The sequence below is a fragment of the Halichoerus grypus genome, chromosome 3, assembly GCF_964656455.1.
Source record: "Halichoerus grypus chromosome 3, mHalGry1.hap1.1, whole genome shotgun sequence".
Classification (NCBI taxonomy): Eukaryota; Metazoa; Chordata; class Mammalia; order Carnivora; family Phocidae; genus Halichoerus; species Halichoerus grypus.
This window is the reverse complement of record NC_135714.1, coordinates 16,214,892-16,242,381: the sequence shown is the minus strand read 5'-3', so window position 1 is coordinate 16,242,381 and position 27,490 is coordinate 16,214,892. Positions and strand designations below refer to the sequence as shown.

Sequence of the window (27,490 nt, the reverse complement as noted above, 5' to 3'; positions counted from 1 at the left end):
TTGAAAATTGCATTTTTAAGAAATCTGAAGTATTTTATGTGGTGGTGGTAGTGAAATACTCTAATAAAAAACTTGCAATGGCTAGGAATAATTTATGGTACATCTATCTTCAAAGTAAATATAAAACACATAAGGATTGTACCCCTGTTTCCTAATGGCATTCAAATAAATACTGTAAATTGGATAAAGCCTATGGTTGGAATCAGGAAGAAAATGTATACAAATCATGCTTGAATATTTGGCCTGTGACCTTTTTTTCTTCTAATATAATGTGGAAAGAAATACAATTTTAAAATTGCAGAGACTGCAATGACCTGTATTGTGTAGAACGTGACCTGATGGGAGTGGTGGGGCCCCCAAACACTGCCAGGCAGGCTATGCAAGAAAAAAGGCCCACAGACCAAATTAAGAAGCTCATATCAAATGGTTTATTAAACCAGTATAAAACACCGTGAGAAGGGAAAAGGGACGGGGTAAGTTAACAAATTTAGGATAGGGTCCAAATGGGGTTGAAAGACATTACATGAATCCTGGGGGATCCTCAATGTTCATATGTCCCTTCTCCCTGACTCACTTTCTTTTCCGGAAGTTTGAGTTTTGAGCATGAGGACCCTCAAACAAAAGGTACCCAGGGTTACTGACCTGACCTTACTCGATGAGAGACATAGAAAGTACACCTGACCACAGGTATAGTGTGACAATTAGCCTGATCAAAGGCCATAGGTTTTGGGTTTTTTGAGTGGAAGATACATAGGTCCAGAATGTTTCACACCAATGGATGGCTGAAGACCTCATGAATATTAAGTGTTTATGCATATTGCATATATCCTGAATAGCTAGTGCCTCTTGTAACTGGTGTACAGTACTACAGTAAATATTTAGTACCCGGATGCCTTGGAAATATTAGGTACCTCTTGGCCCTTCCATCCCTTTCTATCTCTATGTTTAACACAAACATGCTGGTCTTACACATAACACATTTCATGAATTCTGAAGTCAAACTTCTTGCTACTTAGCTAAACTCAAAACATCTTAAAATGTTTTACCTATGACTTATACGCTATAAACTACTTTATCATTAATAAGAGAATTGAATAAAGTAAATGTATATTACATCTGTATTATCAACTTAATCTAGACTTTTATATGGAAATTTCAATATGAAGGAAACAAATGTGAAGTAATAAATCTGAATGTTTGGATAATTAGATATTATTTTTACTGAGATTGAAAATGACAAGTCAAAAACTAGATTTTGTTTTGGTTAAAAAATTAATGAAATTTCAAGGAATTCCCAAGGAATTTCAATGAAATATAGCCATACTATTTTGACTAACCTACATGTGCAATTTCTTCACTTAAAGCTATAGTAGGAAAAAAACAAGGAAAATCCTAATAAGCTTTGAAATTTATCAGTTAGTTTTCGTATAATGCTGTTGATATGGAGTTCATTCTCAGTAAAAGGAAATTGATGATCAACATATAAGATATATAATAACTCAATAAAACAAAGACAGTCTATAGGAAGTCTATGGAAATCCAAACATTAAACCAGAGCAATTTTCCAATCATCTTGGATATGTGGGAATTTACTTACTTCATTTTGAAACCAAGATCAAAATTAATTCTTACATTCTGACCCTGCTGCTTTTAAGGCACAAAACTGTTGGCTTCTCCTCTGGGACAACCAAAAGGCAGTTAATGAATAATAAAAAATTTTTGAAATAGAGTAGGAATAATCTGTCAGAGTGGTTTCTTCATACAGCACATGCAGCCTCATGTGTGTGCCTTTTACTTTTCAGGAAATGCTTGATATAATGAAAGCAATATACGATATGATGGGTAAATGCACATATCCTGTCCTCAAGGAAGATGCTCCTAGACAACACGTCGAAACATTTTTCCAGGTAGGAATGCAAGTAGAAGTCAGAGAGGGAGTGAAAAAGAGTAAATTTCCTAATGCTTGCAAAGTGTCATGATAATTCAAAAAAAGGCAAAAGAAAAAAAAACACTTTTACTGAAGGGACAAAGCAATAGAATATTAACCATCATACTAATTTAGTAATTTTGGTTTTGAATTTATTAGAATACTGATAACTACACTTATTGAACATTCACTATATCCTAGACAGAACACTAAGGATTTGCTGTGTTTTTCATGTTTTTATGTTTGTTTTCAATAAATTCTCAAAAGAATCCTTATGGTTATAAATACTCTTTAGCCTCAATTTACAGATGAGAAAACCAAAACTCTGAGAGTGTCCGCAAACTGCCTGAACTGTCATAGCTAGAGGGCCAGATTTTATCTAGGGCAGTGATTCTAGAGGTCTACCACGTTCTACTGAAAAGGGAACAGCCTAACAGCAGTTGGCCATATGATTCTTTTATTTTATTATGTTATGTTAATCACCATACATTACATCATTAGTTTTTGATGTAGTGTTCCATGATTCATTGTTTGCGTATAACACCCAGTGCTCCATGCAGTACGTGCCCTCTTTAATACCCATAACCGGGCTAACCCATCCCCCACCTCCCTCCCCTCTAGAACCCTCAGTTTGTTTCTCAGAGTCCATAGTCTCTCATGGTTCATCTCCCCCTCTGATTCCCCCCCTTCATTTTTGCCTTCCTGCTATCTTCTTTTTTTACATATAATGTATTATTTGTTTCAGAGGTACAGGTCTGTGATTCAACAGTCTTACACAATTCACAGTGCTCACCATAGCACACACCCTCCCAATGTCTATCACCCAGCCACCCCATCCCTCCCACCCCCCTCCACTCCAGCAACCCTCAGTTTGTTTCCTGAGATTAAGAATTCCTCGTATCAGTGAGATCATATGATACATGTCTTTCTCTGATTGACTTATTTCGCTCAGCATAATACCCTCCAGTTCCATCCACTTGTTGCAAATGGCAAGATTTCATTCCTTTTGATGGCTGCATAATATTCCATTGTGTATATATATCACATCTTCTTTATCCATTCATCTGTCAATGGACATCTTGGCTCTTTCCATAGTTTGGCTATTGTGGACATTGCTGCTATAAACATCGGGGTGCACGTACCCCTTCGGATCCCTACATTGGCCATAAGATTCTTTTTTTTTTTTTTTTTTTTTTTTTTAAGATTTTATTTATTTATTTGAGAGAGAGAGAATGAGAGAGAGCACATGAGAGGGGGGAGGGTCAGAGGGAGAAGCAGACTCCCTGCCGAGCAGGGAGCCCGATGCGGGACTCGATCCAGGGACTCCAGGATCATGACCTGAGCTGAAGGCAGTTGCTTAACCAACTGAGCCACCCAGGCGCCCGGCCATAAGATTCTTATCACTAAGAAAGGACTAGCTTGTGCTCTGAAGCAGATCCTCCCTGTAAAACAGGCAGGTGGACTCTTCATCAGCTTCAGCTGTGAGGGTATCAAGGGAGGTTATCAAAGGAGGGTACCAAGGGAGAACTCCGAATGAAGTTTTTTGTTCTTTTCTTCCTGAACAGAAAATGGACAAAAATAAAGATGGAGTTGTTACCATTGATGAATTCATTGAAAGCTGCCAAAAAGTAAGTAATGGTAGTAAATAAACTGTCCCTTTTGCTTTCATAATAGTCAGACTAAGTAGAGTCAGCTAGCCACCATGAACTGAGCAAAGCACAACGCTGACCTAAGCTTACCACTTGTACACAGCTAAGAGAAGCCTACCACTCTGAAAACAGACATCAATTTATAATTCAATTAATTAACATTTATAGAGTGCCTACCTTGAGGAGAGCCACGTAGAAAGCCCTAAACATACCAATGTTACACATACACGGCATTTTTGTTTCCTAATTAGAGAGTATTCATCACTGAGGGTTAAAACATATGTGAGATTTGAATTGCTCTTTGCCCAGACTGAGCATATAACATATTATCTCTATAGATTTAGAATTCCAGTACAGCAAAGTATACATCACAGGCAAAGTTTGCATTCAATTTCTGAAGGAAACATACTGTTTTAACGTATGAGCACCAGAAATGGCTTTTCGGTTGAACCAGTAAAGGTCTTCGGTCATAAAAAATAAAGAGTGGAAAATTCAGAGGAGAAATCCAAATGGTTTTCCGTTATCTGGTGGGAGACCAGTTTTAGCTTACCTAAAACTATTTGATTTGATGCCTGGGTAGAGCCACAATTAAGAATAAATACTTAAGATAAATGTAGAGACAATGAGGTTTGTTGATACTATAGCTTTTCTCTTTATTTTCAAATTGATGTACTTTCCCTTTCTTGGTGCCTGCTTGCTTCTAAACTCCTATTTCGATGTGGTGGTCTTTAAGAGCGTTAACTTGGTGACATCAACCTGCTGATGCTGTTCCTTGGCTTCTAGCACCAGAAGTCAGCACAAGTTTAGCTACTATTTACCATTACTATAAACAGCTCACCAAGTGCCATTCACAATCTCCAAGTGCCTCTATAATGCTCAAAGTCTGTCCCCTTGTTTCTAAGGAATACGCTAAATTGAACACAGCCACTGGCCCAAGGTGGCTCTCAAACAATCCCCTCTCTGGCGTTTTTAAAGGCTCCTGAAGGCCCTACAGATTTAGCCCTAAGAGACGCAAAGAGAGAGGTGAAAGGACTATAGACATGTCTCCCAAGCCCCAACCTCTAATCCTCAATGGAGTTGCCTCTTAGCTCACACACAAACCCTGTTTCCTCCTACATGTACAAGTCTCTGTGACTTGGCCCGCGATCTACCTGGAATGCCAAAATTTGCATTTGCTCACTTATTTTTGGTCTTACCCTCGGCGCCTCTCTAGTTTTCATTCTGCCATTCCAATTTGAGAAATATTTTCTATTAACATCAAGTAAGATTCAAATGAAATATTTAAACCTGCAGACTCAACAAAATGTAAAATGGGCTCTCCATACTTATCTATATGGAAAATGGATAGGATGATATTTATATTTGCAAACACTTAGTATTCGAGCTTTTGGCCTAAGCAGTGGTGCAGTACTTAGAGGCAAAAAACAGTGTCCCTTCCCTTACAGAGATACTTAATTTAATCCCACTGTGTTTCTCCCTTACAGGATGAAAACATAATGCGCTCCATGCAGCTCTTTGAAAATGTGATTTAACTTGTCAAATGCATCCTCAATCAAACAGACAAATGTGAACTACTCTACCACACTTAAAGTTGGAGCTACCACTCTTAGCATAGATTGCTCAGCTTTACACTGAGGCATATTATGCAAACAAGCTTTGTTTTAATATAAAGCAATCCCCAAAAGATCTGAGTTTTCCAGTTACAAATTTGCATCCTTTTCATAATGCCACTGAGTTCATGGGATGTTCTAAGTCATTTCATACCCTGTGACTATTCAAAAGTAATAGAATCTGGCATATAGTTTTATTGATTCTTTAGCCATGGGATTATTGAGCTTTCACATTATCAGTAATTTTAAAATATCAGTGTTTTTTGCTACTCAACTGGATGTATTCAGCCCCAGGATTTTAAATGGTTTTCTAAAATATTGGCATCTGCATTTAATTTCCAGAAATTAATTTTCATGTTTGTATGCTGTAATTCCATTTATACACTAAGTAAACAAAACAAGATTACTATAATTAAAAAAACAAACACACAGTCCCAGTTTCTATGGATTTGCCACCTTCTGTTAAAGATACTCATTTATCTGGCATTTTTTATAACATGAAACAAATTAGTTCATCACCAGATGTCAGCATATGCCTAATAAAGCTTATTTAATAAGCATTTCTTAATTTTTCATAATACATATTACAGCCAAGGCCTACATGATGTATATAATTTTGGATTTGTCCAATTCTACAGATTGACTGTTTTCTATTGTGTCATGAAGTGGGAGTCCAAGAAGGTGTGGAAGAAAGCAAAGATGTTTATAGGCATATGCAAAGGGTCAAGATATCTGCCCTCCAGTACATGGTAATACTTAATGCCAAGTAATTCCTAACAGCATTGAAGACCTATTCCGCCCCCTTTCCCTTGATTCCTTCAAGGTACCTTTCTTTTACATGCCATTCAGGGCCAAAGAGACCTGGACTACCCCAATGCCTACAGGGAACAAAGAGCAAGCAGAATTCACTTTAAAACCATCAGTGAGTCCATTCTATCAAGAACTACCATACCAAAACCTCACTGAAAATGAAAATAAATGCCAAGCAATTCATCTGGACTGTATTATGATTTTGCTCATCATAAAACTCCAATAATTCAGATTCTTTTTAATGATCATAAGCCAAAATTGTAAAGTTGCCACAACACTACTAAGGATACACACACCCTCCCTGTTTTGCAGAAATCTCATAAAGACCAAGAGGCTACAGTAGGAGGAAATTTGCAACTGTCTTTGCAACAATAAATCAGGTATCTATTCTGGTGTAGAGATAGGATGTTGAAAGCTGCCCTGCTATCACCAGTGTAGAAATTAAGAGTAGTACAATACATGTACACTGAAATTTGCCATCGCGTGTTTGTGTAAACTCAATGTGCATTTTGTATTTCAAAAAGAAAAAATAAAAGCAAATAAAATGTTTATAACTCTACTGTCTATGTTATAGGTATTTATTCCAACAAATTTTATAAGTACTAGATTAAAAATATTGTTTTTCTTACGGCATTGTAGGATTGTACGTATCTTTGCCTTAGGGTGGTGCTAAGTACAATGAAGAAAAGTAAAAGCAAGGCCCGTGGGCAGGCACACATTTTAGCTAATAGGATCTGAGGATGTGACAGGTGAGTAGAGACCTAAGAAAAGAATATCCCAGATAGGAGGGCCAGGAAGGACAAGAACTCTGAGGGACGCACAGGCATTTCTGCAATTATGATTGTTCAGAAATTACTTGTACTCTTTTAAATTCCAGCTGTGAGACTGTATCTGAAATGAGAATTACAAAGAGGTCATTCCACATATTTGAGGGATGGAGCAAGGAAGGTGTTCTTCAGTGGTGCTGAGATATATATAATATGGCTGTTCCCCCAAATAAAAGAGTGACCGCTGATCTCCATCCCTCCAAAAGTATGTCTGCTTTGGATTTGGTGTGACTACTCACGTCCCTATGGCCTCCCTTCTTGCCCATAGGATGGAAAATCTTATTCCTGTTTCCTCTTTCTCACTCTATTCCTCTCTCTTGTAGAATGATCCAGGTTCAGCTTCTATAATGTCATCACTGAGAACAGTAAAGTAGGTTTTAAAAGCTTTTTAAATTAAATTAATTGTTAAACATAAGCGAACACAACAAAATCACTGGGTACATTTTAAGAGTTTTAAGATTTTAATTTCTGAATACCTTCATAAAATGAATATCAGACTATGGGTTACAAAAATAACATTTACTTAAATATAATTAAATATAATTAACACCTAAAGTTCAGGTAGTTTTAATGAGTTGTAATAAATAACATATTTACAAAAGAATTTACACATTTTAAAAAATGTCTTAAACTAGAATACTCTGGTATGAAATTCTTCCAAGTATTCTATATCATAAAATACATATTTACAGACAATAATTAACAGTGAATTCACAAATGTCTGTCCACTACTTTAAATTTCCATAGCCTTGATAAATATAAAACCCAAGAAATGACAAAACATTTAAAAATAAGTGCATAGCTACAAACTGATTGTGAAAGGGATACTATAAATAAAAGGCACTGGAAAATAAATACAAACACATCTACTATAAACCCAATAATGGTTGTTCGCACCAAACTGTAAAAATATGAAAAACCAACCCCACAAAATTGTACTATTATAGAACTGTTTTTAATAGCTTTCCATCATTGACCATTCTTTTTTTTGTTGATGAATAACTTTTACTATGATTCAGTGGAACTGTGTATACTCATCTTAATCTAGGAAATAATGAATGGTGACTGTGATTGACAAAAGAATAAACGGAAGTGAATCTGAAAAGGTTCCCTAGGTACCCATGGACAGCATTTAACACCTGTCACCAGGGAGTAACAAGATTTTTGTGGGCTCCCTTCTTCAACAGCATATGGAGCAGTATGTTGGAATTTTAGATTTGATGATGATAAGGCTTCCCTGTCAACAGAAAAAAAATTAGCTTCATTAGTATTGTGTAGGGTTCCCCTGATAGGTATTACATCTATAAGAGCATGCCTAAAAAAGTATCTGAAACTCAAAACAAACAAAATGGAATGAGAACAAAATGATGGAAGGAGAAGTGGTACTTTTTTGTGAGTTGAGTAAAATATAGGTTGTATAGGTTGTCTCTTACTAATGTTTTAAAAAAGTATTTAATTAGAGAAGTAGTTAGGAACCAGATCACCAGTATATGAATCCAGCTTCTGTCAGTCACTTCACTGTCAAATCTGGGGCTAATTATTTCTGAGCCTCAGGTTCTAGATCTTTAAAAGGGGATAATAACAAAATCTACCCCTGAGAACTGCAGTGAGGATTCAATGACTTTCATGTCCAAAAAGTACTCAACTGAGGGGCGCATGGGTGGCTCAGTTGGTGAAGCATCTGCCTTCGGCTCAGGTCATGATCTCAGGGTCCTGGGATCAAGCAGGTGTGGGGCTCCCTGCTCAGCGGGGAGCCTGCTTGTCCCTCTCCCTCTGCCCCTAGCCACAACTCACTCTCTTTGTCTCTCTGTCAAATAATTAAATAAAATCTTTTAATAAATTAATAAATAAAAATAAAAAGTACTCAATTGAGTCCCTGACATGTAATCACTTCCCACGTGCTCAATCAAGATTGGGGTGTGTCCAAGTATGTACCTTTTCCAAGACAGATGTGCCTATGACTTAGGATGAAAATTATATCAAGGTAAGAGTGAACTGACTACTATTTAAGGCAGGTAGTAAACTGATCAGTTTTAAGAAAATGACACTGTGCCTGGAGCTGACTTTCCTGTCTTCCCAGAGGCTGAGTGTCTCCATCATTGGTGGACACACAAGCCCTAAGGAAGGAGAAACTGCAATACTGAGAAGACTCTTTTAAAGACTCATCTCTATTTATTTTAAAAAAGAGAAAGATATATAGACATTTAAGTTTTTAGTAAGGAAAAAAGGGCATTTGTTAATTTCATGAGGGATTACAGAGTACCAAAAGCAAGCATAATGGTCATTAGGCCACCAGAAAGTGTGATCAATTATTTTATTAATGGTACGCCAACAGAAAATCTCTGATAAAATATTATTATTAAATTATTAAAATATCATGTAAGACATTAGATGAACAAGAAGAGAAAAAGTCTGAAGGAATAAACAATACTTAACTTCAAAATGTTTTTAATTCTGTCTGTATTAGCAGGATTCAAAACTAATGAGACTGAGTGGCAGTAAGAGTAACTCCCTTGCTAGCTTACCCTATGGCCCTGGGCTGGAGATCGACATCCCTCTGTGTTCCCCTCTAAATCTCAGGATGCAGTTTCTAAAGTTTATTTACTTGAAGACTATGCCCTCCTCTGCACATTCACCCTTGGAATCTAACACGTTGGGCCTGTCCCTTTCCTCTTGCCCCATTCCACAGAACGTATGAAAATATCCTGGGGAGAGTTTCAGATTGAAAGCTGTGCCATCAATATTTAGCATCTATTTACTTGCATTTCACAATGACAAATTATTTTGCATTCTAATTCTCAGAAGCGCATTTGCAAGCAAAAAGAATTTCCTTTCTGCTGAGAGACACTGGATTGGCTGGGGGATGGTTGTGTACATCTCAACAAGGTGTCTGAATGCTAATCCTCCACACAACAAAGAAATCTGTTATCTAGTGGTCTAGGGACTTACTTCTTCCTCCTAAACTTTATTCTAGGCATTCCTCATGGAAAGAATATAATGTATTTTAACAGTGACCGGAATTGGTCAAATCAGGTAATCTAGACAAAGCTTAAACTAATACATCTGCCATTTTAAAATTGTATATGATCACACAAATTATTTTCTATATAATTCCTTTACCTTTAGAAAGTACCTCCAATGAAACTAAGTTCTTCAGTGTTAAAATAATCACATGCAACCCTATCATTAAGATCTGATTAAATGTAATCTCTAAAACAAGGAAGAATCACTGCTTTACAGAAATACTTCCAAGACTAGATTATGTGAACACTTCTTTAAACGATGAAAATTCAATTAACTTAGTTATTTGACACCACACAGATACTAATGAGAGCTCCCCCATTCTTGCACATTCCTACAAGTCAGAACACTCGGATTCATTCTTGCGTGTGTATGCGTGTGCACACACATGTTCCTGAACATGTGCACTTCCAGACATGGTATCACAGCCATCTGGAAATCTCATTTAATCTTGGAAGATGGGAAAATTGTAAATTTTTTAGACAAAAAAGATGGCAAATGAAAGAAAAAAAAAAGTACGTTCTTCAATGAGCTCTTTTATATTAATCCTTTTGTTTTCTGAACTTTCCTATGGTCTAAGCAAAAACATCCAAAATAAAAAAAAATTGCAAATCCGCACCACATGGAGTGTTGTATAGAAAGCACAGAGAAAGTGTAGGGGCCCAGCGTTTACACAGTCTGGTCTGAATCCCAATGCTTACAAACTGTGACCTATGCAAGACAGAAACTCTGAGCTCTCAAATGAAAATAATATCAACTCCACATGATTACTTGTGGCTGAAATAATACACGTTATACAATTTTGTAGAGTAAAAGTAAAAAAAAAATAAGACAAGGAATAATGTTTTACTTACATTTCCACCATGCTGCTCTAGCTTCTGTAAAGCACTGGTGATTGGCTCTTTGAATTTCTTATCCCTCAGTCTCTTGGAAAGCTTTTAAAGTAAGATTGGGAGAATGAAATGATTTGAAAAGTAACAATATTCACCATAGGCACAAGTAAAACTTCACTAAAAAGTATGCTAACTAGAAATAAAACCACTGAGACCTTACTGTATGGAAGTATTTATTAATATATTATTATTATAATATATTATAATAATAATATTAAATATACTATTTAATATGTTTTAGACACCAAGGCTTCTTTTAGAAAATATCTCATTGAAATTTATATATAATAGACACTGTATATTTGTTAAAAGAGAATTCACATTATTTCATTTCAAATTGTACAAATCCTGTAAAACCTGCTACAGTATGGTATCCAGAGTAAGTTTTCTATGAAACTGCGTACTTTTCCATTTTGTATTTTGCAAGAGCACTTGGAGGACCATGATGGAAAGCGAAGCCTCTTAAAACACATGTGTTTCTTATAGTGTAAGAAAGGGAAGAGACAAAAAGGAGAGAGCATTCACATGAACAACTCTGTAACAGTGACAGTTAGGACATTCAGATTACAAACCACAAGACCACCTGTCCCTAGGCATGGCTTGAATGGGCTTCAGGTAGAAAGGTGGAAGTCTGACTGAAAAGGGAGAGCACAAGGTGAGGGAGGATAGAATCATAGGAACAAAGAGGGAAGAACAGCAGCTGAGATCATCAGGCACAACCTATAATAGTGTTCTCCCACCAAATGTCTACATTACTCAACTCCCCCACTAAACATTTCAGCCTAGAGCAGGACGTGCTCATGGCTCCACTTTCTGGGAATATAAATGAAGCCCAGGCAAGAATTAGTCAGTGATCAAATACTTATATGGGCCTGTCCTAGACTTGGTTTCTGGTTCTTCCTCTTCACACAGATGGAAGAAACCCAGGACTGCTTCCCACCACTGAGCACTGAGTAGCAAGCCCTTCAGTCAGGTCAATGAAGATGAGGGAGGGTCAGAAAAATCCCCAAAAGAAAAAAAATGTGATGGGGCACCTGGGTGGCTCAGTCATTAAGCGTCTGCCTTTGGCTCAGGTCATGATCCCAGGGTCCTGGGATCGAGCCCCGCATCAGGATCCCTGCTCTGCGGGAAGTCTGCTTCTCCCTCTCCCACTCCCCCTGCTTGTGTTCCCTCTCTCACTGTGTCTCTGCCAGATAAATAAAATCTTAAAAAAAAAGAGAGAGAAAAAGAAAAAAATGTGAGAAAAGCAACTCTAAATGAGAGGACAGGTAGCCCTGTGGATGGACAAGAAAAAGTGCCTCTTGGGGCACCTGGGGGGCTCGGTCAGTTGGGCTTCTGACTCTTGATCTCAGCTCAGGTCTTGAACTCACGGTCATGAGTTCAAGCCCCTCACTGGGCTCCATGCTGGACATGCAGCTTACTTGGAAAAAAAAAAAAGAAAAGAAAAGAGAAGAGAAGAGAAGAGAATAGAAAAGAAAAGAAAAAAAGAAAAAGTGCCTCTTGCAAAATCAGATCTCTGGTTTGCTTTCTGTAGACCCCATTACCTGGGAGCAGTGGCTTATGGGCAGATCCATGAAGCACCACCTCCAGGATCACCTGATATACTCATTCAAAAATTACAGATTCTAGGGTCCTACCCGATACTTACTTAACCAGAATCTCAGGGCAAAGGCCTAGCTTCTGCATTTTTATCAAGATTCCCAGGTGATTTATTTCCTCTTTCCCACAGGGTCAGTAGAAGTTGAGCTGAAGCTACGAAAGGATTTGACTTATTTTGAATATGAGTGAAATGATTTGTATATGGGCTCAGTAACTGGTTTTGAAATTCTTTTTCTAGTCAGGGAAACCCTTCAAATAACATCTAATGCAGAGGTCTATAAACAAAAAATATGTAAATCAAAATGGAGTCTTTCTGGCTAAGAGGGGTAAGTGAGGTAAGGAGGGAGTACCAAAGCACCTCAATGGATCCTCAGGGGTGCCTGTCTCATGGTGGCGTGTAGCTAACAGACCAAGATTTAATCCCACATGGCCTATTGCCGAGGGTCTCTCTTCTATGGAACCCAACCGGCATACAAAAGCCAGTGTGGTATCCAGATCCTCCCCAAAGTGTTGACACTCCAGGAAGGTGAAAGGCCCCTTTAAGTCAGTCCAGTGTAAGAAAAAGCAGGGTTCTGGGGAGGAATGTGAGTGACCAAACATTAATGCTACTGCCCCAGAAAAATTAAAACAAACAAACTTACATAGTTTAGTTGTTAATCTGGCCTTTATCTTTCTGCACTGGTGGGTGGGACTGGGAGGCTATTTAGGAAGCAGAGGTTCTTGGCCTTGCTCAACTTCGAGTGCGGGGAAGGATCCAGCGTGATTCCTTTTCTCTGCATATCACATCCCCTTCACCTCATTCCAACCTTCTCAGTGGATATCCTTGCTACTTATTTCTCCAAAAAACAAAAACCAATCTCCACAAGGGCAGAGGGCATATCGTTTTTTGTTCAGCATTATAGTCATAGTGCCTATAGCATAATACTTGGCACAAAACGGGAGGGCAGAGGGCAACAGATTTGTTAAAATGTTGATTGTCTGACTGGAGCAATCAATCTAAAATGAGTCATTTTATTTATTAGGGTGAAATTCCTGTGGTTAGTCAGGTACAACTTGCTGACCTAAACGTTATAAGCAAAAACCTGCCAGGATTCTCTTCCTTCTCTCCAAAGGCTTCCCACATATTATTTGAGAGTCTATTTCCACTGTGTCTTTTCCCCGCCAAACACCTGGTGCTGGTGGGAATTCATCTCCCACCATTCCTAACCCCAGCATAACAATCCTGATAGATTCACTACCATCCCTACTTTCTATAGGCTTGGCCAGATGTTTCTGGGGTGTATTAGTCTCTCTGAAGAGTAAGAAGTTAACAATACAGTTCTAGGATCTCTCAGATGAATGTGTCTAGGAAAAAACAGTGGAACTATGATCAAAATACATGCCTCAGCTCTGAACTACAGAAGGATGCACATAGAGAAATGCCAGCTGTGGGTTATTCCAGCAAGGACTTTAATGGTTTATCAGTGTGCGCAGTAAAGGATTAACTTCGCCTAAAGAAAGGATTGGCCCTTGTCCCTGGCTCCTAGATGGACACTTCTAAGCCTTTGGTATGACCTGCCAGATAAGAGTATCTTTGTTTCCCCAGGGGGCCTTGGGCCACAGGATCTCAGCTCAACGTCTAGAGAGGCCAAAGACTAAGGTCAGCCATGCAAGCAGCCAGTCATGCTGGCACGGCAGGCCCCTAACGTGAACCCTGGACACCACGCTAACGTGAGTTTCTCAGGATGGTAATACCCCATGTGTGTTCCCACATATCCCTGCTGGAAAAAGCCAGCACTGTCCACACAACTCCGCTGGGAAGGACAACTGGAGGCTCCACACTTGGTCCCTCCCGGGCTCTGCTCTATGTACCTCCTTCCTTCGCTGATTTTAACTGGTATCCTTTCACTGTAATAAACTGAAACAGTAAATAACAGCTTTTCTGAGTTTCATGAGTCCTTCTAGCAACCTAAGGGTGGTCTTGGGAAACTCCTGAACTGTCCAATATCCCACTCTGTACTTGTCCTCAGGATTAAACTACACACAACAGGAAAAAGTCTCATCCTGAATACTATTTACAGACCCACTAAAAAACTTACAAGGAAAAACTGAAGAAAAAGATGAAACACATGGCTGTGGCGATGCACAAGCACACAGGAGGGTGTATAAGCCGTCCTCATAATTCACAGCTAATCAACATAGGCATAATACCATTGTGCTGTCCATAATTTTTGTCCATTCAACTTTTGCTTGGTTTTTCTTACAATCCTAAATTCTGCTCATGTAGGTGCTTTCCATTAAAAAAAAATTAAAGAGAATACTGTACATTTGTGAGATATTTTATGAACTACTAGGTCTTATCTATATTTTTTTAAAGAATGATGAGATTTTTTTTAAGATTTCTGAATCAGTTAATGATTAATTTGAAACCACTGAATCATGACGAGATAGTGCATGATACACATACACAACCATTCTCTCATCTTTTCAGTACTTACACTTGTAAGCAGATGTTTAAGATGGTCATTTAGAGAAGGACCGACAACGACACTCAGCTGCACGAGAGCATTCAGTCCTCTTGCAAACACTTCATCATCCAGGTGGACCTGGGGGGTTAGTTGGGACAGGAAAGGAAAGAGGAGAAAAGGAAAGTTAAGTAAGAAGAAAAGTCAAACCAGAAAAAAGTAAGATTGAACACTCAAAATCAGAAGATAAGCAACTAAACCCAGAATCAACCTTTAATGCCAGACCACCTAGAAACAAAGAAAATAAATTTCCGGCTTGACTGAAACACTAGCTAAACCATATTGCAGCATGCAGCAAGCCTGATGTGAGGTTTATTACTTTCTCTAATTACTCAAAATGTCCCCTTTTATCTTTCGTATATCCTCTAAAGGCGTCTTCAAATAAGTAATCATCTGTCCCTGAATAATGGTGGCCTAATTTTGCATGCACATCAAAATCACAGGTAAAGGACCAATTTGCATATAATTTGGAAGAAAAAAGACATAAAATACTCTAAATGTACCACAGAAAGTCCAATGGAATAGAAGATTACCAGAGCTGCCTTTAGCGCAGGAATCAGTCTTGGAAGCAAAGGTACAGCTTTCTCAGGAGCTCCTTGGACCAACAGTAATTCTCTAAAACCCTCCTTTGACACAAAGGTGTATGGATGTTTAGTCTCTCTCAAACCCTGCCAAAGACAAAACGAACAAACAAGACTTACTACGCACCTGGTTATGCTAACAACAAAATTAAATCCTCACTAGTCTAAATGAAAATCAAGCTTTATTATGGTTTTCCTAATCATGATTTATAATTTCAGTAATTACGATTTCAATTAAACCCAGAAATTGTGGAACAAAGGACATACATGAGACAGGAAGAATTTCTACCCACAGCAAGGAAGAAAAATGTTTTAAAAATGAAAGGAAGAGGAAAAAGGAAAGGAAAAGCAAAGGAAAAATAAAGGAAATAAAGAAGAAAGAGAAAGGAAGGAGGGAAGGAGAGGAAAGGTAAATAAATAAAAGAAAAAGAAACCCTAAGATATTAAAAACATTTTGTATATACTCCCAAATACTACCTGAAAGCACAGCAACTCAATCTCAAATGCTGGTTTATAACCACCACTTTATGGACATAATTATTGGATCTCCTACCTTTATGGTGACTTTGCAACTTGTTTAATGAGTTTCTAAAGTATTATATTTCCTTCATATTTAAATATTTTACATTAAGGTATTTTAAAACATTTTTTCCTATGTTCAAAAACCACTGTAAGATTTTAAATGTCATTTTTAACTTTGGGATGTGAAATAAAAATATGAAAAAAACCTGTATCATTTCTTTCACCCTAAATGCATCAGAAACTATTAGTACTCTTTTATGATTTAACCCACCACTTTGAGTCAAGATAGAAGGGCCATCTGGCTTTTTCTAAAAACATCAAACAAAAAAAGCAACAGCAATACTCCCTCAGTTGGACTTATTATTTTCTGTGAATAAGTATAACTGGCTACAAAGTCATGCCTAAAAATACTAATTTTCAACCAATTTGTCCTTTGGACCAAACTATTTGCTTCCAAATAGTGATTAAACACTTCCTTTCCTGGATGCTTTTGAAAACTGTGCTGCCAAGCACACCAGCACCACTTTGGACCACAGGTTCTAGCATCTTAAGAGTGCCCCTATCCCCCTATCCCGCTCATTTTAGAGATGAGGAATCAGGTCAAGAGGTGAAGTGGATTCCCATAGTGGTGGTCCTGTCAGTACTTCCCCATTATTAAATGAGTAGAGGGGAAGGCTAAGAATCTACCCAACACAGAAATTAAGGCATTGGGTGTTTGGAAAATAATTATTTAAAGGACTGACCTTTATGTGATCTTCACTAAACACAGACTCTCTGTAGGGACTCCCCAAATTAAAGCACTCCCCTCCCCTTGTGGTTAGCTGGAGCATGTTTTCAAAGGTGTCACTATGGTACTGATTCATCTAAAAAACGGTTTAAAATTCTTAAAAGAACAAATGAAATACTGATATATTTTAAGCTTTTAATACCAAGTTTAAAAGACTTTAATCAAAATTGAATTTCAAAATAGGCTACCCATAAAAATACACTATCATACCAAAATGATTTTGCAATAAATTAAAAATAAAAGACAACAAAAATGATCCTTAGCTCTTAAAAAAGACAAATATCTATAACTTAAATATAAGACAACAGGTTAATTCATTTCTCAACTTGTGACTCTAGCAAAAGGAATAAATTTCACAGAAGAGATCACTGATTCACCTCAAGCTAATACTCTGCCAACTTTTTCCTGATATAAATGTTAAATAATATAAAGGAATTTATCAGAAGTTTTCCTAAAATCCTCTATCAAAATGATGTCCATGATATTCTACTCAAAATGTAAAGGCAGGCAAAAGTCCAGAGAATTCTCCAAAAGGACGTTTAAGTAGTTAATATCAGTTCCCTAAGAAACATCACGTTCACATTAAGCATGACTGGTTGTATAGAAATAGATCAACCACTCATTGTTATCTGATGTAGTTTAAGTTAAACCGCTACTGTTCTCCTGATAGGACTAGTTCCATATGACTCTAAGTGCTTTTATTTTTGGAATTAAGTATGAATATTTCATCCACTTATCTACAAATCTCTGTGTAGACGAACTTGTTTATAAACCTGATTAATCAGTTCCTAATAAACATATACTGATGATAATTAATTCCTAAGGGAGTGTGGTATTTTAATGACTATTGCATGGCTCTTATTTCAAAAGTAAAGAATAAGATTCACTGATGCATTAAAAAATAATATCTAATACAATTTTTAAAGTTTTTTTTTCCATAAACATTCAGGAAAAATGGAATATACATTTACCTCAGCTAAAGTAATAAGAAGAGGATCAAATGGAAGATTTTCAGGAGGACATTCCCACTGTAATCTGTGTTTCACTGAACCATGGACCAATCTAAAATAATAAACATCAGTGAACATAACATGGACAATGTAATTATATGCTAAGCAGTAATTATGAAAGGATATTACAAAGACATCTTATGCAGCCATGTCTATAATCCCACAAACTCCTACTCTTTCAGCAAAATTGTTTGATGGCAAAACTAAACTTCATATTTGTTAAGCCTACAGTTTCAGAGTTCAAGCATGCTGCTGTCTGTGAGTCTTAATACAAATGCTACACTTGACATGTTTCAGTCATATTTATAACAAAATAGATAACCTACAGATGTGCAAAGAAATGTGATAATGAGAAATAGTAACTTGTTTAAATGGAACATTATTTTTCAGATATGGATCACTTAACCCTAATGATCTGAAGACAAGCCGGATTTTAGCCCTGCTAAAACAGGAAAAATGAGGGCAGGAGGTTAAGTAGCCCACACAAGGTTACAAAGTGGTAGCCCTTTCAATTAGAGTCATTGCTGCTTTTTTTTTTTTTTTTTTTTTTTACAGCCTTTACTGAGGCATAACCAACATTCAATAGGGGCGCCTAGGTGGCTCAGTCAGTTTATGCGTCTGCCTTTGGCTCAGTCATGATCTTGAGGTCCTGGGATGGAGCCCCTTGTTGGGCTCCCTGCTTGCTTAGCAGGGAATCTGCTTCTCCCTCTCCCTCTGCCTCTGCTCCCTCCCCCCACTTGTGCTTTCTCTCTCTCTCTCAAATAAATAAAATCTTTAAAAAAAAAAAAAACCAACATTCAAAAACCTGCACATGGTTATAAAGTGTAAAATTTAATATAAGTTTTGATGTGTGAATACATCAATGAGCCATCATCATAGTTATGACAGTGAACTTATACATCACCCTCAAATGTTTCCTCACACTTCTGTAACATTCTCAACTTCTTGACACCTTCTTTAGCATCATTTTCTTCATAGCAAGAGGCCTTGGTAACATTTTTACTATTTTAGCAACCATAATTGCTTGGAGTGGGAAAGGGGGGGTATAAGAACCTTAAAATACAGTTTCAACTCAGAATGTAAATAAAAAAATACTAACAATAAAATGAAGAGTGCTTCTTGAGCTTATTCCTCCAAATCTGCAAATACCATTAAAAACTACATTTCTTGAATTTTAGAACAACAGAATGTTGTGATCACTCTTTTCACAATGAAAATGACACTTTCCATCATCTAGAACAGTCTAAAACTGGATATACCTAGAAGAAATAAATGTTTCTTGGTAGTGAAATCTTAAAATGGTATCACTCTATTAGTAACTATATTGTTTTCTTTAAAACAGTTCTGATGTGTATCCTGAAAGGTGGCAAGAACTGTATGAAAAGTGAGCAAAAACAGCCGTTATGTACTTATTTAGAAATATAATTTTTTGAAATTTTTGAAATACCATTTCAAAAAATAATGAAACAGTTTCATTAAATTGTCAACTTTCAGTTTACAAACAAAATAGGACTATTTATTTGCAACTTGCCCAAGCCTGTGAAGGCTTATATTGTTTCAGAAACTGGCTCATTCAATTTCTTAAATTATAGATCTATTGGTAATTCTATTTTGGAATTAAAATGATCTTCTTCAACAATGTCCCACGATCTATACCAGTCCAACAGCCAAAGCATGAATAAGTCACCTTTATTTCAACCTCCTTAGTAAATAAAATTTTCAATACATTTAAACTAACTACTGTTATTGGTTTTACTCAATTATTTTGAATAATATGGTCAGTTATAACCTGTATTGATTTTACCTGCAAGGAATACCTCCTTTAGAGTAAATGGCTGCAAATGCAGAAGGAGCTCGTGACTGTTCACCAAACTGAAATAAAAAATGACAAGAATACGATAAATATACTATCACCTCCACTTTGTGATGATACCTAATCAATTTTAATCCTGCTGAGGTCAGAGGCGAATGGACATCCTGACTTTCAGCCCATGACACTGGTATCAGGTGCATCACTCTACTCAGCAATACAACTGAGGAAAATTACCAATCCTCTCAGTACTGGAACCACAACCACACATTCTATATTTCGTTTATACCCCTAACTTGTTTTGGGAGGCTTGAAGGCAGCTGGAATCACATGTATAGTAAATATAATATAGATAAATACTATTAAGAATGAACATCACAAATAAATATAATAAAGGCAATACATCTTTCTACTCTCCACCACTATGACCTTTCAAGGTGAGGGGTCCGTGGAGAAGAAGAGGTAAGTATAGGGAAAGCAGATTTGTTTTCAACCTCCAGCACATCTCCTACTTGTCCTCCAGGCAAATACAGATGTCTGGATGGCCAGAGAACCTGTAATTTCCCCAAACTCGTTTTATGCTTCTCTAAAAAAGAAAGGCTTAGAATGGGCAGGGGTGATAGAACTGAAGACAGAGCAAGGCTCTCACAAACATATGCCTGGATGTATCTGCTCAGATACAGAACTTCACAACTTTCAGTTTGTCTATGTATTATCTTAAGAATAAATTAACTCTATTCCCAAAGACCATGTAAGAGGTGATCAAGCACAACAGCTCAACAATCACAGCATACATAATTTCAATACAGTTGATCAGAGACACAGATAATTTAGGCACAAAAAGTAAATATTTTATCACATGGTACTTTGAACATAATCAAGTGAAATATAGTTGTCTAAATTACAAAACACAAACTTATTAACCCATTTTAAAGATAAAACTAGCTACAAAATATTTTTAAATCACATGCAGTAATTTAAAAATATATTTAAGGGTATAAGTTTAGAATTAGCTCTTTTTCCTTCAGAAAAACACGTTTGAAGTTAAAACACATAGATGAAATTTCAGTATCATACAATATTATAGTAAGATTCATTTACAAACTTCAATCCACATTCTGCATAATAATTCACAGAAATAGTAATGTTTCATTCATCTAATTATAATTCCTACTAAGAAAAGTATGTTTTAAAAACTGTTTTCATGTAATCTTATTAAATAAGGGGACTTGAAAAAATGTTCTTATAATGGGGGCAGAATTAAGACATCTTAGGGCCACAGACACTTTTTTTAGTTCTAGCACCTATTAGCAAATGATCTTACTTTTTGGACCTACAGGTCATGTAAATAATCCCTAAATTTCCAAAACACCCACCACGACAAAATTTCTGATTGAAATTCTAAGCAATTCCTTTCCTTTCTTTTTCAACTCGTTTTAGAGATAATCATAGTTTCATCTTCCAGGCTGCACATTATCAAAAATGTTTTTTCTACCAATGGGTTCTTTTTATAAATTTTTACCAAATTTTACCAAAATTCTAATCACACCACTTGTTTATAAACCCGAGTTTATAAGTCAATTGAATACAAGTTTATTCATTGATATTAGGAAGTAACAGAACTATAGTAAATAAAAAATAAAGCTGATGTGCAATTTATTTTATACTCTAGTACACTCATCCATGAATGTGATAGGATATACCACAACTGGTTATTCTCTATACCTTCTCACTTCCACATTCACATCATTATTTCCATTCTTCATCATGATTACCATATGCTCTTTGTCACTAGCTTAAATGTAAGCAAAAAAAAAAAAAAATTACAAACAAAAGGAACTTGGGACAGTATTCATAATGATTCAACAGTGCACTAAATGTCTATTACTTTGAAAAATCTACTGAGTCAGGAATGTCTTTTGTACCTACCGGGTTAATGGTCTTAGGGTTAAGTTTATCACTTGGTCGAGGATGAAGTTTTCTTGCAGTCTCTGGAGAACTGGTTGACGATGAGGAGTTGCTTTTTTGAACTGTAGTCCTATGTTTTATTTGTATGCTTGATGATGTCCTTTGATCACAGCTACCTGGAAAAAAACAGAAGCTCAACCAAAAAAAAAAGAGGTGAAAGAGATAAAGCTCTCTCTTATCCATCTGCATAACAATGTGTCATTAACAAACTTCACCTCTTCATTTAAAAAACAATGTTCTGTACCTGCCTTTCTGTTTCTCAAATGTACTCCTCCATGGCACTCTGATTTCTGCATTGCTTCCCTTTTACTCCTGCAGTCAAATGAAACTTGATTTCAGAATTTGGGGAATGAGGGATTCATTAACAACGTAGGACCAAAACAGAACAGAGTAGAAAATATAAAAAAAAATACACAAAAAAGGTATGGCATGGAACCAAATACCAGAAAGACCAATGAGAAAATATGAAATTATATCAACTTCAATAATATCAATAACAGCAAATGGAAAACAATCTGTAAGAAAGTAAGATGTATAAGAATAAACTTTCTTTTCCATTCATACTGTCAAAATATGCTTTTAGAAACTCAATTGCAAACCTCTGGCTATATTCAGAAAATATGGACTAGATGAGAGACTATGGACTCTGAGAAACAAACTGAGGGTTTTAGAGGGGAGGTGATGGGTATTAAGGAGGGCACATACTGCATGGAGCACTGGATGTTATATGAAAACAATGAATCGTGGATCACTACATTAAAAACTAATGATGTATTGTATGGTGACTAACATAACATAATAAAATTAAAAAAAAAAAAGATTTCTGAAAGGAGAAACTGGTTGGCACATCCCCTAGCATCTCTATCTTCTCTGGCCTCGTATTCCCAAAGTTCCAAACACTAACATCGGCATATCAAGTCCTATTTTTCAAGTGACATAATGAACTCTCCTACTCAATGTACTACAAGCTCCTTAAACTGAACATAACCAAAACTAAGGTTATCACACTGAAGTTATGGACCCCTTGTTAATTCAAGGTACCACCAATTTTCTGGTCCCTCATGCTGAAAAATTTAAGATCCTCTTTCCCTTCATCTCCTGCACTCAACCCTACAGATGTGATCAATGTGGTGTGATAAGGTAGAAGGAGCTGTTGGCTCAGACCGGGGTCTGTATCCTCATCTCTATTATGAATTTAGGCAGATTATTTAATCTCCCTAAGTCTCAAGATTTCCAGACCTATTAAAAGGGAGGAATAATACAAGTCTATGAAGACTGTTCCTGAGGAGTAAATAAGTTGCTCATCCATCCAGTGCTCAACCAGCCACTGATGGTTCACTTCTCCCTCTTCCACAAGTCCCTCTTTTCTGCTAATGGGAGGACTCTAGTTTGCAGTGATGATTTTCTGCCTAATTAAACAGATTACTTCTCAACTTTCATCTCTACCAAAGAACCCTCCATCACACACACCCAGATTCATATACCCAACTGCCTGCTGGTATTTCTAGGTCTAGCTCCAATCCCAAGTAGCATGCAGCCTTTCCTGATCTTCTTTCTCTGTTTCTCAAATGTACACTTCCATGGCACTCTGATTCCTGCACTCTTTCCTTCTTATTTCTACTAGATCACTCCATTCCCTCACTTGCATAGCACTCCAGTCATTCTTCCACTAGAGCATTTCCCACTTGAGCCTTTAATATTGTTATTAAATATATAAACTACCCCTCAACTACACTGTAGGATCTTCCTTTAAGGCAACACAGGTGAAGTCTTCTTCCACTTCCAAATGACAGTTTTTCAAATAGTTGAAGACAGACTCTCAACTCCTTAGTTTTCTCTTCTTCAGGATAAACACTGATGCTTTTTCAAGTGATTCCTCATGAGATTATTTTAATCTACTTGACAAATCAGAAATCTTCAAAAGGACGAAACTCCACGTAATTCAGACCCAAAATATTTCAAACATGATGTGACCATTTCAAAGTGCCTTGTAAGGATAAATTAAATGTAAGATTGTTTCATACACAGAACAATTTTAAATTTCAATTTTCTTGATTTAATATATTCACCTAATTTTTCTCATCCTACTACCAGCAGATGACTTACCTCCCAATATCACACTTCACACTCATTCCCAAGGCATTTTTCACAATTATGGTAATTAATGCCTCATTGAATTTGTCAGATAATATTCTAAGATAAGGTAAGGCAGGCTTTAAATATGTCGACCTACACTGCACTTCAGTGAATGTTCAGCAAGTATTTACTATCGCACCAGGTTTCTGCTTTGAGAAGGTCCTGATGGGAATAGTATGATCTAAGTTTCTGTTTAAATAAATAAATGTGTCTCTGCTTCTTCAGCTGTAATTGGGGGTAATTACAGTAACTACTTTTAATGTTGATTAAGACTAATAAATTAATATTTATTTTGATCGTAAATTTTAATAACTGTTATAGCTGAAAAGAAGCACAAAGATCCTACCCACAAACATAAGAAAAGCAGAGTTGGCCACATCAAATCATGATGCACATATTTCAACACTACCTACCAAATCTACAAAAGTTTTTGTTGGAACAACAAATTTCTATCTTCCTTTATCTGAAAAAGTTGTTCCTGAGAGGTACTAGTAGGAAGGTGCTGCATTATTTTTTGAATGAGCTCCAAAAGCCATGGAAACTCTTCATTTGAAAAAATTTTTATAAAACATGCCAGAAAATTGAGCTTCCACAGGTTTTATGCATACAGGGCAGTTTTTACATGTAATATACTTACGTAACTTCCAGCAATAACATCAAAACACACATACACGATGCAAACATTTCTATGTCTACTTTCAAAACACTCTATATCGAGAGCTTCTTTCCAAAAAACAAGTATTTTTCACTTATTGTTAAAAGTATCACCCTTTACCTTACAAATTAAGTATTCTCAATTTTTAAAAATAATATCCATCTGGCAGGAGTGCCTGGGTCGCTCAGTTAAGCGTCCAACTCTTGATTTCTGCTCCGGGTCCTGAGATCGAGCCCCCAAGACTGGCTCTGTGCTCAGCAGAGTCTGCTTGAGATTCTCCACCCCCCCCCCCACCCCTGCGCACTCTCACTCTAAATAAATAAATAAAATCTTTAAAAAAATATATCCATCTGGGAGCATACCACTGACAACAAGACTAGTACATAAGTTGTCTGTAGAAGAAAACTGCTTTATTCATCTTACACTTAACTCTCTTGAGTGCTTTTCCATTAACACATGGAGGGTGGTGTAAAGAGATAATAATGGTGAGAGGACGTGAAAAGCTAAGAACTATTGTGTGCTACAAATATTATCAGTCACCTCTCATTCTTTTACAAAACAATACAAAGATTCTAAACAGGCACTACAGTCCACTTGACCCAAACATCTAAACTATGTCATAATATCAGAGAGCAAGCAGCCCAAGCAGGGTCCACAGTGGGACCCTCACTCTCCCTTAGTTTCCTTAGGTGCTGTGGCCCATCTGCTCATCTGAAAGGGACTGTGGATTATCTGTGTCAATGATAGGAAAGCATACTTTTGTTTCATTATTTTGGATAGGTCTCATATCCTATTTCTTTCCCCATACGCATTTTCTTCCCCCACCACGCTCTGAGACCACTGCCCTCACTACAGGGCTTGCTAAATTATCAGGGGCCAGGGCCACGTTTCTTCCTACTCTCTCATCCATTGTTTAGAAAGTTCCAAAAGTGTAAGAGACACCCCACTAAAGAAGCCATGATCTATCCCTAGGGCTCCTTCAAATTCTAAAGTGCAGCGACAGAACCCAATATCCACCTATCTCAATTCCTTAGTTCGTAAAGTAAATCCAAAGGGCCAGCATTAAGAGTCTTAAAATCTGCTTTCCATTTTCCTACCCTCTTACCCTCCAACACCATACTATATTTCCAAATACTTAAGAACAGTTCAAAGCCAGGGTGCTGTCAAAGTTAGAAAATAAGGACGACGTGTACGGGGGTAAAAAAGGAGAGTTTTTTTGTTTTGTTTTTAAGGGGGGGGGCGTTGACGGGTAGACGGCCAGTTTTCCATTAAGGCCAACGAGGGCTCCTCTCCGCCAAAGCCAGACCCCTAAAAGGAAGGGTGCGCTCTCGGCGCTCTGCAGCTCCAAGGTCCTTGGCAACGGAGTCCGGCGGCCGTAGCAACAAGCCAGCGAGGAAGCCAGCAGGGCCATGACAGCGCGGGCGGCACCGCGGGATCCCCGCACCCCTGGCCCAGGGCACCCACAACCCGTTCCTACCGCGCCTCTCTCCCGCGGCGATCCGCACACCAGCCGCCACGCCGGGTGGGAGTTTTGCCCGGCGCCCTCTCCCAACTACCCCACTCCCGTCACCCGCCTCCGGGATTCGGGGAAAATGAGGCTTCGCGCGGTGCCCGGATCTGGCGGCGCCGCGCAGTGACGTCAGACGCATGCTGCGTCCTCTAAGCCTCTCGCAGGGAGGATGCAGAGGCGCCGAGCCGAAGAGGGTTGCCCTGGCAACGAGGCGCTCGGAGTTGAAAAGGGCGGCTTCCAGCTAGTCAGGCGTTGTGTGGTGACAAAGGGGCACCTGGTGGAGGGTCCTTAAGAACTGCTGAGAAGTCCAGGGAGCAGAGGAGAGCACAAACTCCGAATTCCCTGCACCACAATCTTTCCCCAGTCCGTGTACCTACCTAACTCTTTAACACTTTCTCGCACACTTAAAAGCCTGTTTACTCCGCGTGCTCAGGACCATGAACTCCAGCCCCAGGATGTTCAGGGGAGGGAGCCAAAGCCTTCTGCCTGCCCAGCTGTATTTCGTTTCCTGTCTTAACTTTCTAATTCACATGCCGTCGTGTTCAACTACATAATACGTCCATATTTCAATAAAGTGCGTGTGCTTTTTAACTAAAGATCATTTTAATAAAACTGATGCTGCAAAAAATGCACGTCTCCTTGTGATTCCACCAAAAGCAATTTGGGTTGTCGTAGTAAAAAGCCCAAGCTCTTCAGATCTGTGCACTGCATTCCTTCTGTTGTCATCCCATAACCTTCACTTTTTGTTCAGGTAACAACTAACTATGCAATTGTCACTGTCCGAGCAGTCCAGGCAATGTAATCCCTCCCTGTCCTTGTAGCTCCGTTCTTGCTTCCTGAATTACTGCTGTGGAAGCTTCTTCGACAGGTTGTGGGTTTCTTTATGACAATGACTGTGACTTTTTTCCCTTCGATTCTCCTTCTAACACAATGTAGCAGGGACTCAGGAAATACTCTTTGAATAAATGAAACGAACAAATGAATTCTATGTATATCTAATTCTTCAAATGACTTGCACACAAGTCTAAAATTTCAAAATTCATGATGAATTTACCCATCTTCCCCATGTGACTGAAACTGTCTCTATCCCTTTTCTATACCCAATTAGCACAATGTGTGCTTAAGTAGTGTTTAAAAAAAAGAGAAAAAAGATCCTATTTCTTAGCTATTTTCACCTTATGAGCTCTCTTCTCCAGATTCTCCATGCCTTATTATACCTCCTTGCCCTCTTCCTCCCACCTAGCATCCCCACTGATAGACTTAGCAACACCTAGCTCATGGCCTTTTAGGCCCTCTGTCTGGAGTGTAAGAATAATTTGTATTCAGTACTGCAGAGAAGTGAAGTGCACATGTTCTGAAGTTCGGCCACCTAGGTTGGAAACCCAACTCCATCACTTACGAGCTATGAGACCTTGTGCAAGTCATTTAACCCCTCTAAGCCTTAATTTCCTCATCATAATAAGTTTCATGTAAGACTTAAGAGCACAAGTAAAGTTCCTAACACACAGGAAGAACTTGGTAAGTATTTGCCAGTGCAATTGTTGAGGTGAAACCCAGTTAAAGTTTGGGAGTACACTGTGTTGTGGGCATCTCACGCTATGCCTTGGTGTTAGTATGAGACCCTGAATAGTGACATGGATTTTTCAGATTTTTAAAAATAACCACAATTAC

General features: G+C 37.7%; 2 protein-coding genes across 6 annotated transcripts in view; one reads left to right on the top strand and one right to left on the bottom strand.

The window, feature by feature from the left end:
• The window catches only part of KCNIP4 (potassium voltage-gated channel interacting protein 4), a 1,107,245-nt gene extending 1,100,692 nt beyond the window's left edge, over positions 1 to 6,553 (top strand). For all 4 annotated transcript variants that reach the window (XM_078068446.1, XM_078068444.1, XM_078068445.1 and 1 more), the window contains 3 exons: positions 1,803 to 1,907; positions 3,493 to 3,555; positions 5,061 to 6,553. In XM_078068446.1, coding sequence (XP_077924572.1) covers positions 1,803 to 1,907; positions 3,493 to 3,555; positions 5,061 to 5,108 — 216 coding nt within the window. In that variant the 3' untranslated portion in view covers positions 5,109 to 6,553. The remainder of the gene's footprint in view (positions 1 to 1,802; positions 1,908 to 3,492; positions 3,556 to 5,060) is intronic.
• Positions 6,554 to 7,374: 821 nt separating this feature from the next.
• On the bottom strand, positions 7,375 to 25,938 carry PACRGL (parkin coregulated like). 2 transcript variants are annotated; one of them, XM_078068443.1, is made up of 10 exons: positions 25,787 to 25,938; positions 24,430 to 24,620; positions 21,763 to 21,830; positions 21,480 to 21,634; positions 19,545 to 19,612; positions 17,702 to 17,792; positions 15,374 to 15,508; positions 14,814 to 14,921; positions 10,699 to 10,779; positions 7,375 to 8,060 (listed from the first exon to the last, which is right to left on the bottom strand). In XM_078068443.1, the coding sequence occupies exons 3-10, from the start codon at positions 21,812 to 21,814 to the stop codon at positions 8,004 to 8,006; spliced, it is 747 nt and encodes a 248-aa protein (XP_077924569.1). In that variant the 5' UTR covers positions 21,815 to 21,830; positions 24,430 to 24,620; positions 25,787 to 25,938; the 3' UTR covers positions 7,375 to 8,003. The 2 variants fall into 2 exon arrangements, with proteins under 2 accessions (XP_077924569.1, XP_077924568.1); XM_078068442.1 differs by lacking the exon at positions 24,430 to 24,620.
• Positions 25,939 to 27,490: the final 1,552 nt, after the last annotated feature.

Excerpts from the sequence above, each read along its gene's own strand:
- PACRGL (XM_078068443.1), bottom strand. The coding sequence starts at position 21,814 with ATGCAGAAATCAGAGTGCCATGGAGGAGTACATTTGAGAAACAGAAAG. Across the intron at positions 17,793-19,544 it reads AAAGGAGGTATTCCTTGCAG|ATTGGTCCATGGTTCAGTGA; the intron begins GTAAAATCAATA and ends TTATTATTTTAG. Across the intron at positions 8,061-10,698 it reads TAGAGCAGCATGGTGGAAAT|GGAAGCCTTATCATCATCAA; the intron begins GTAAGTAAAACA and ends TTCTGTTGACAG.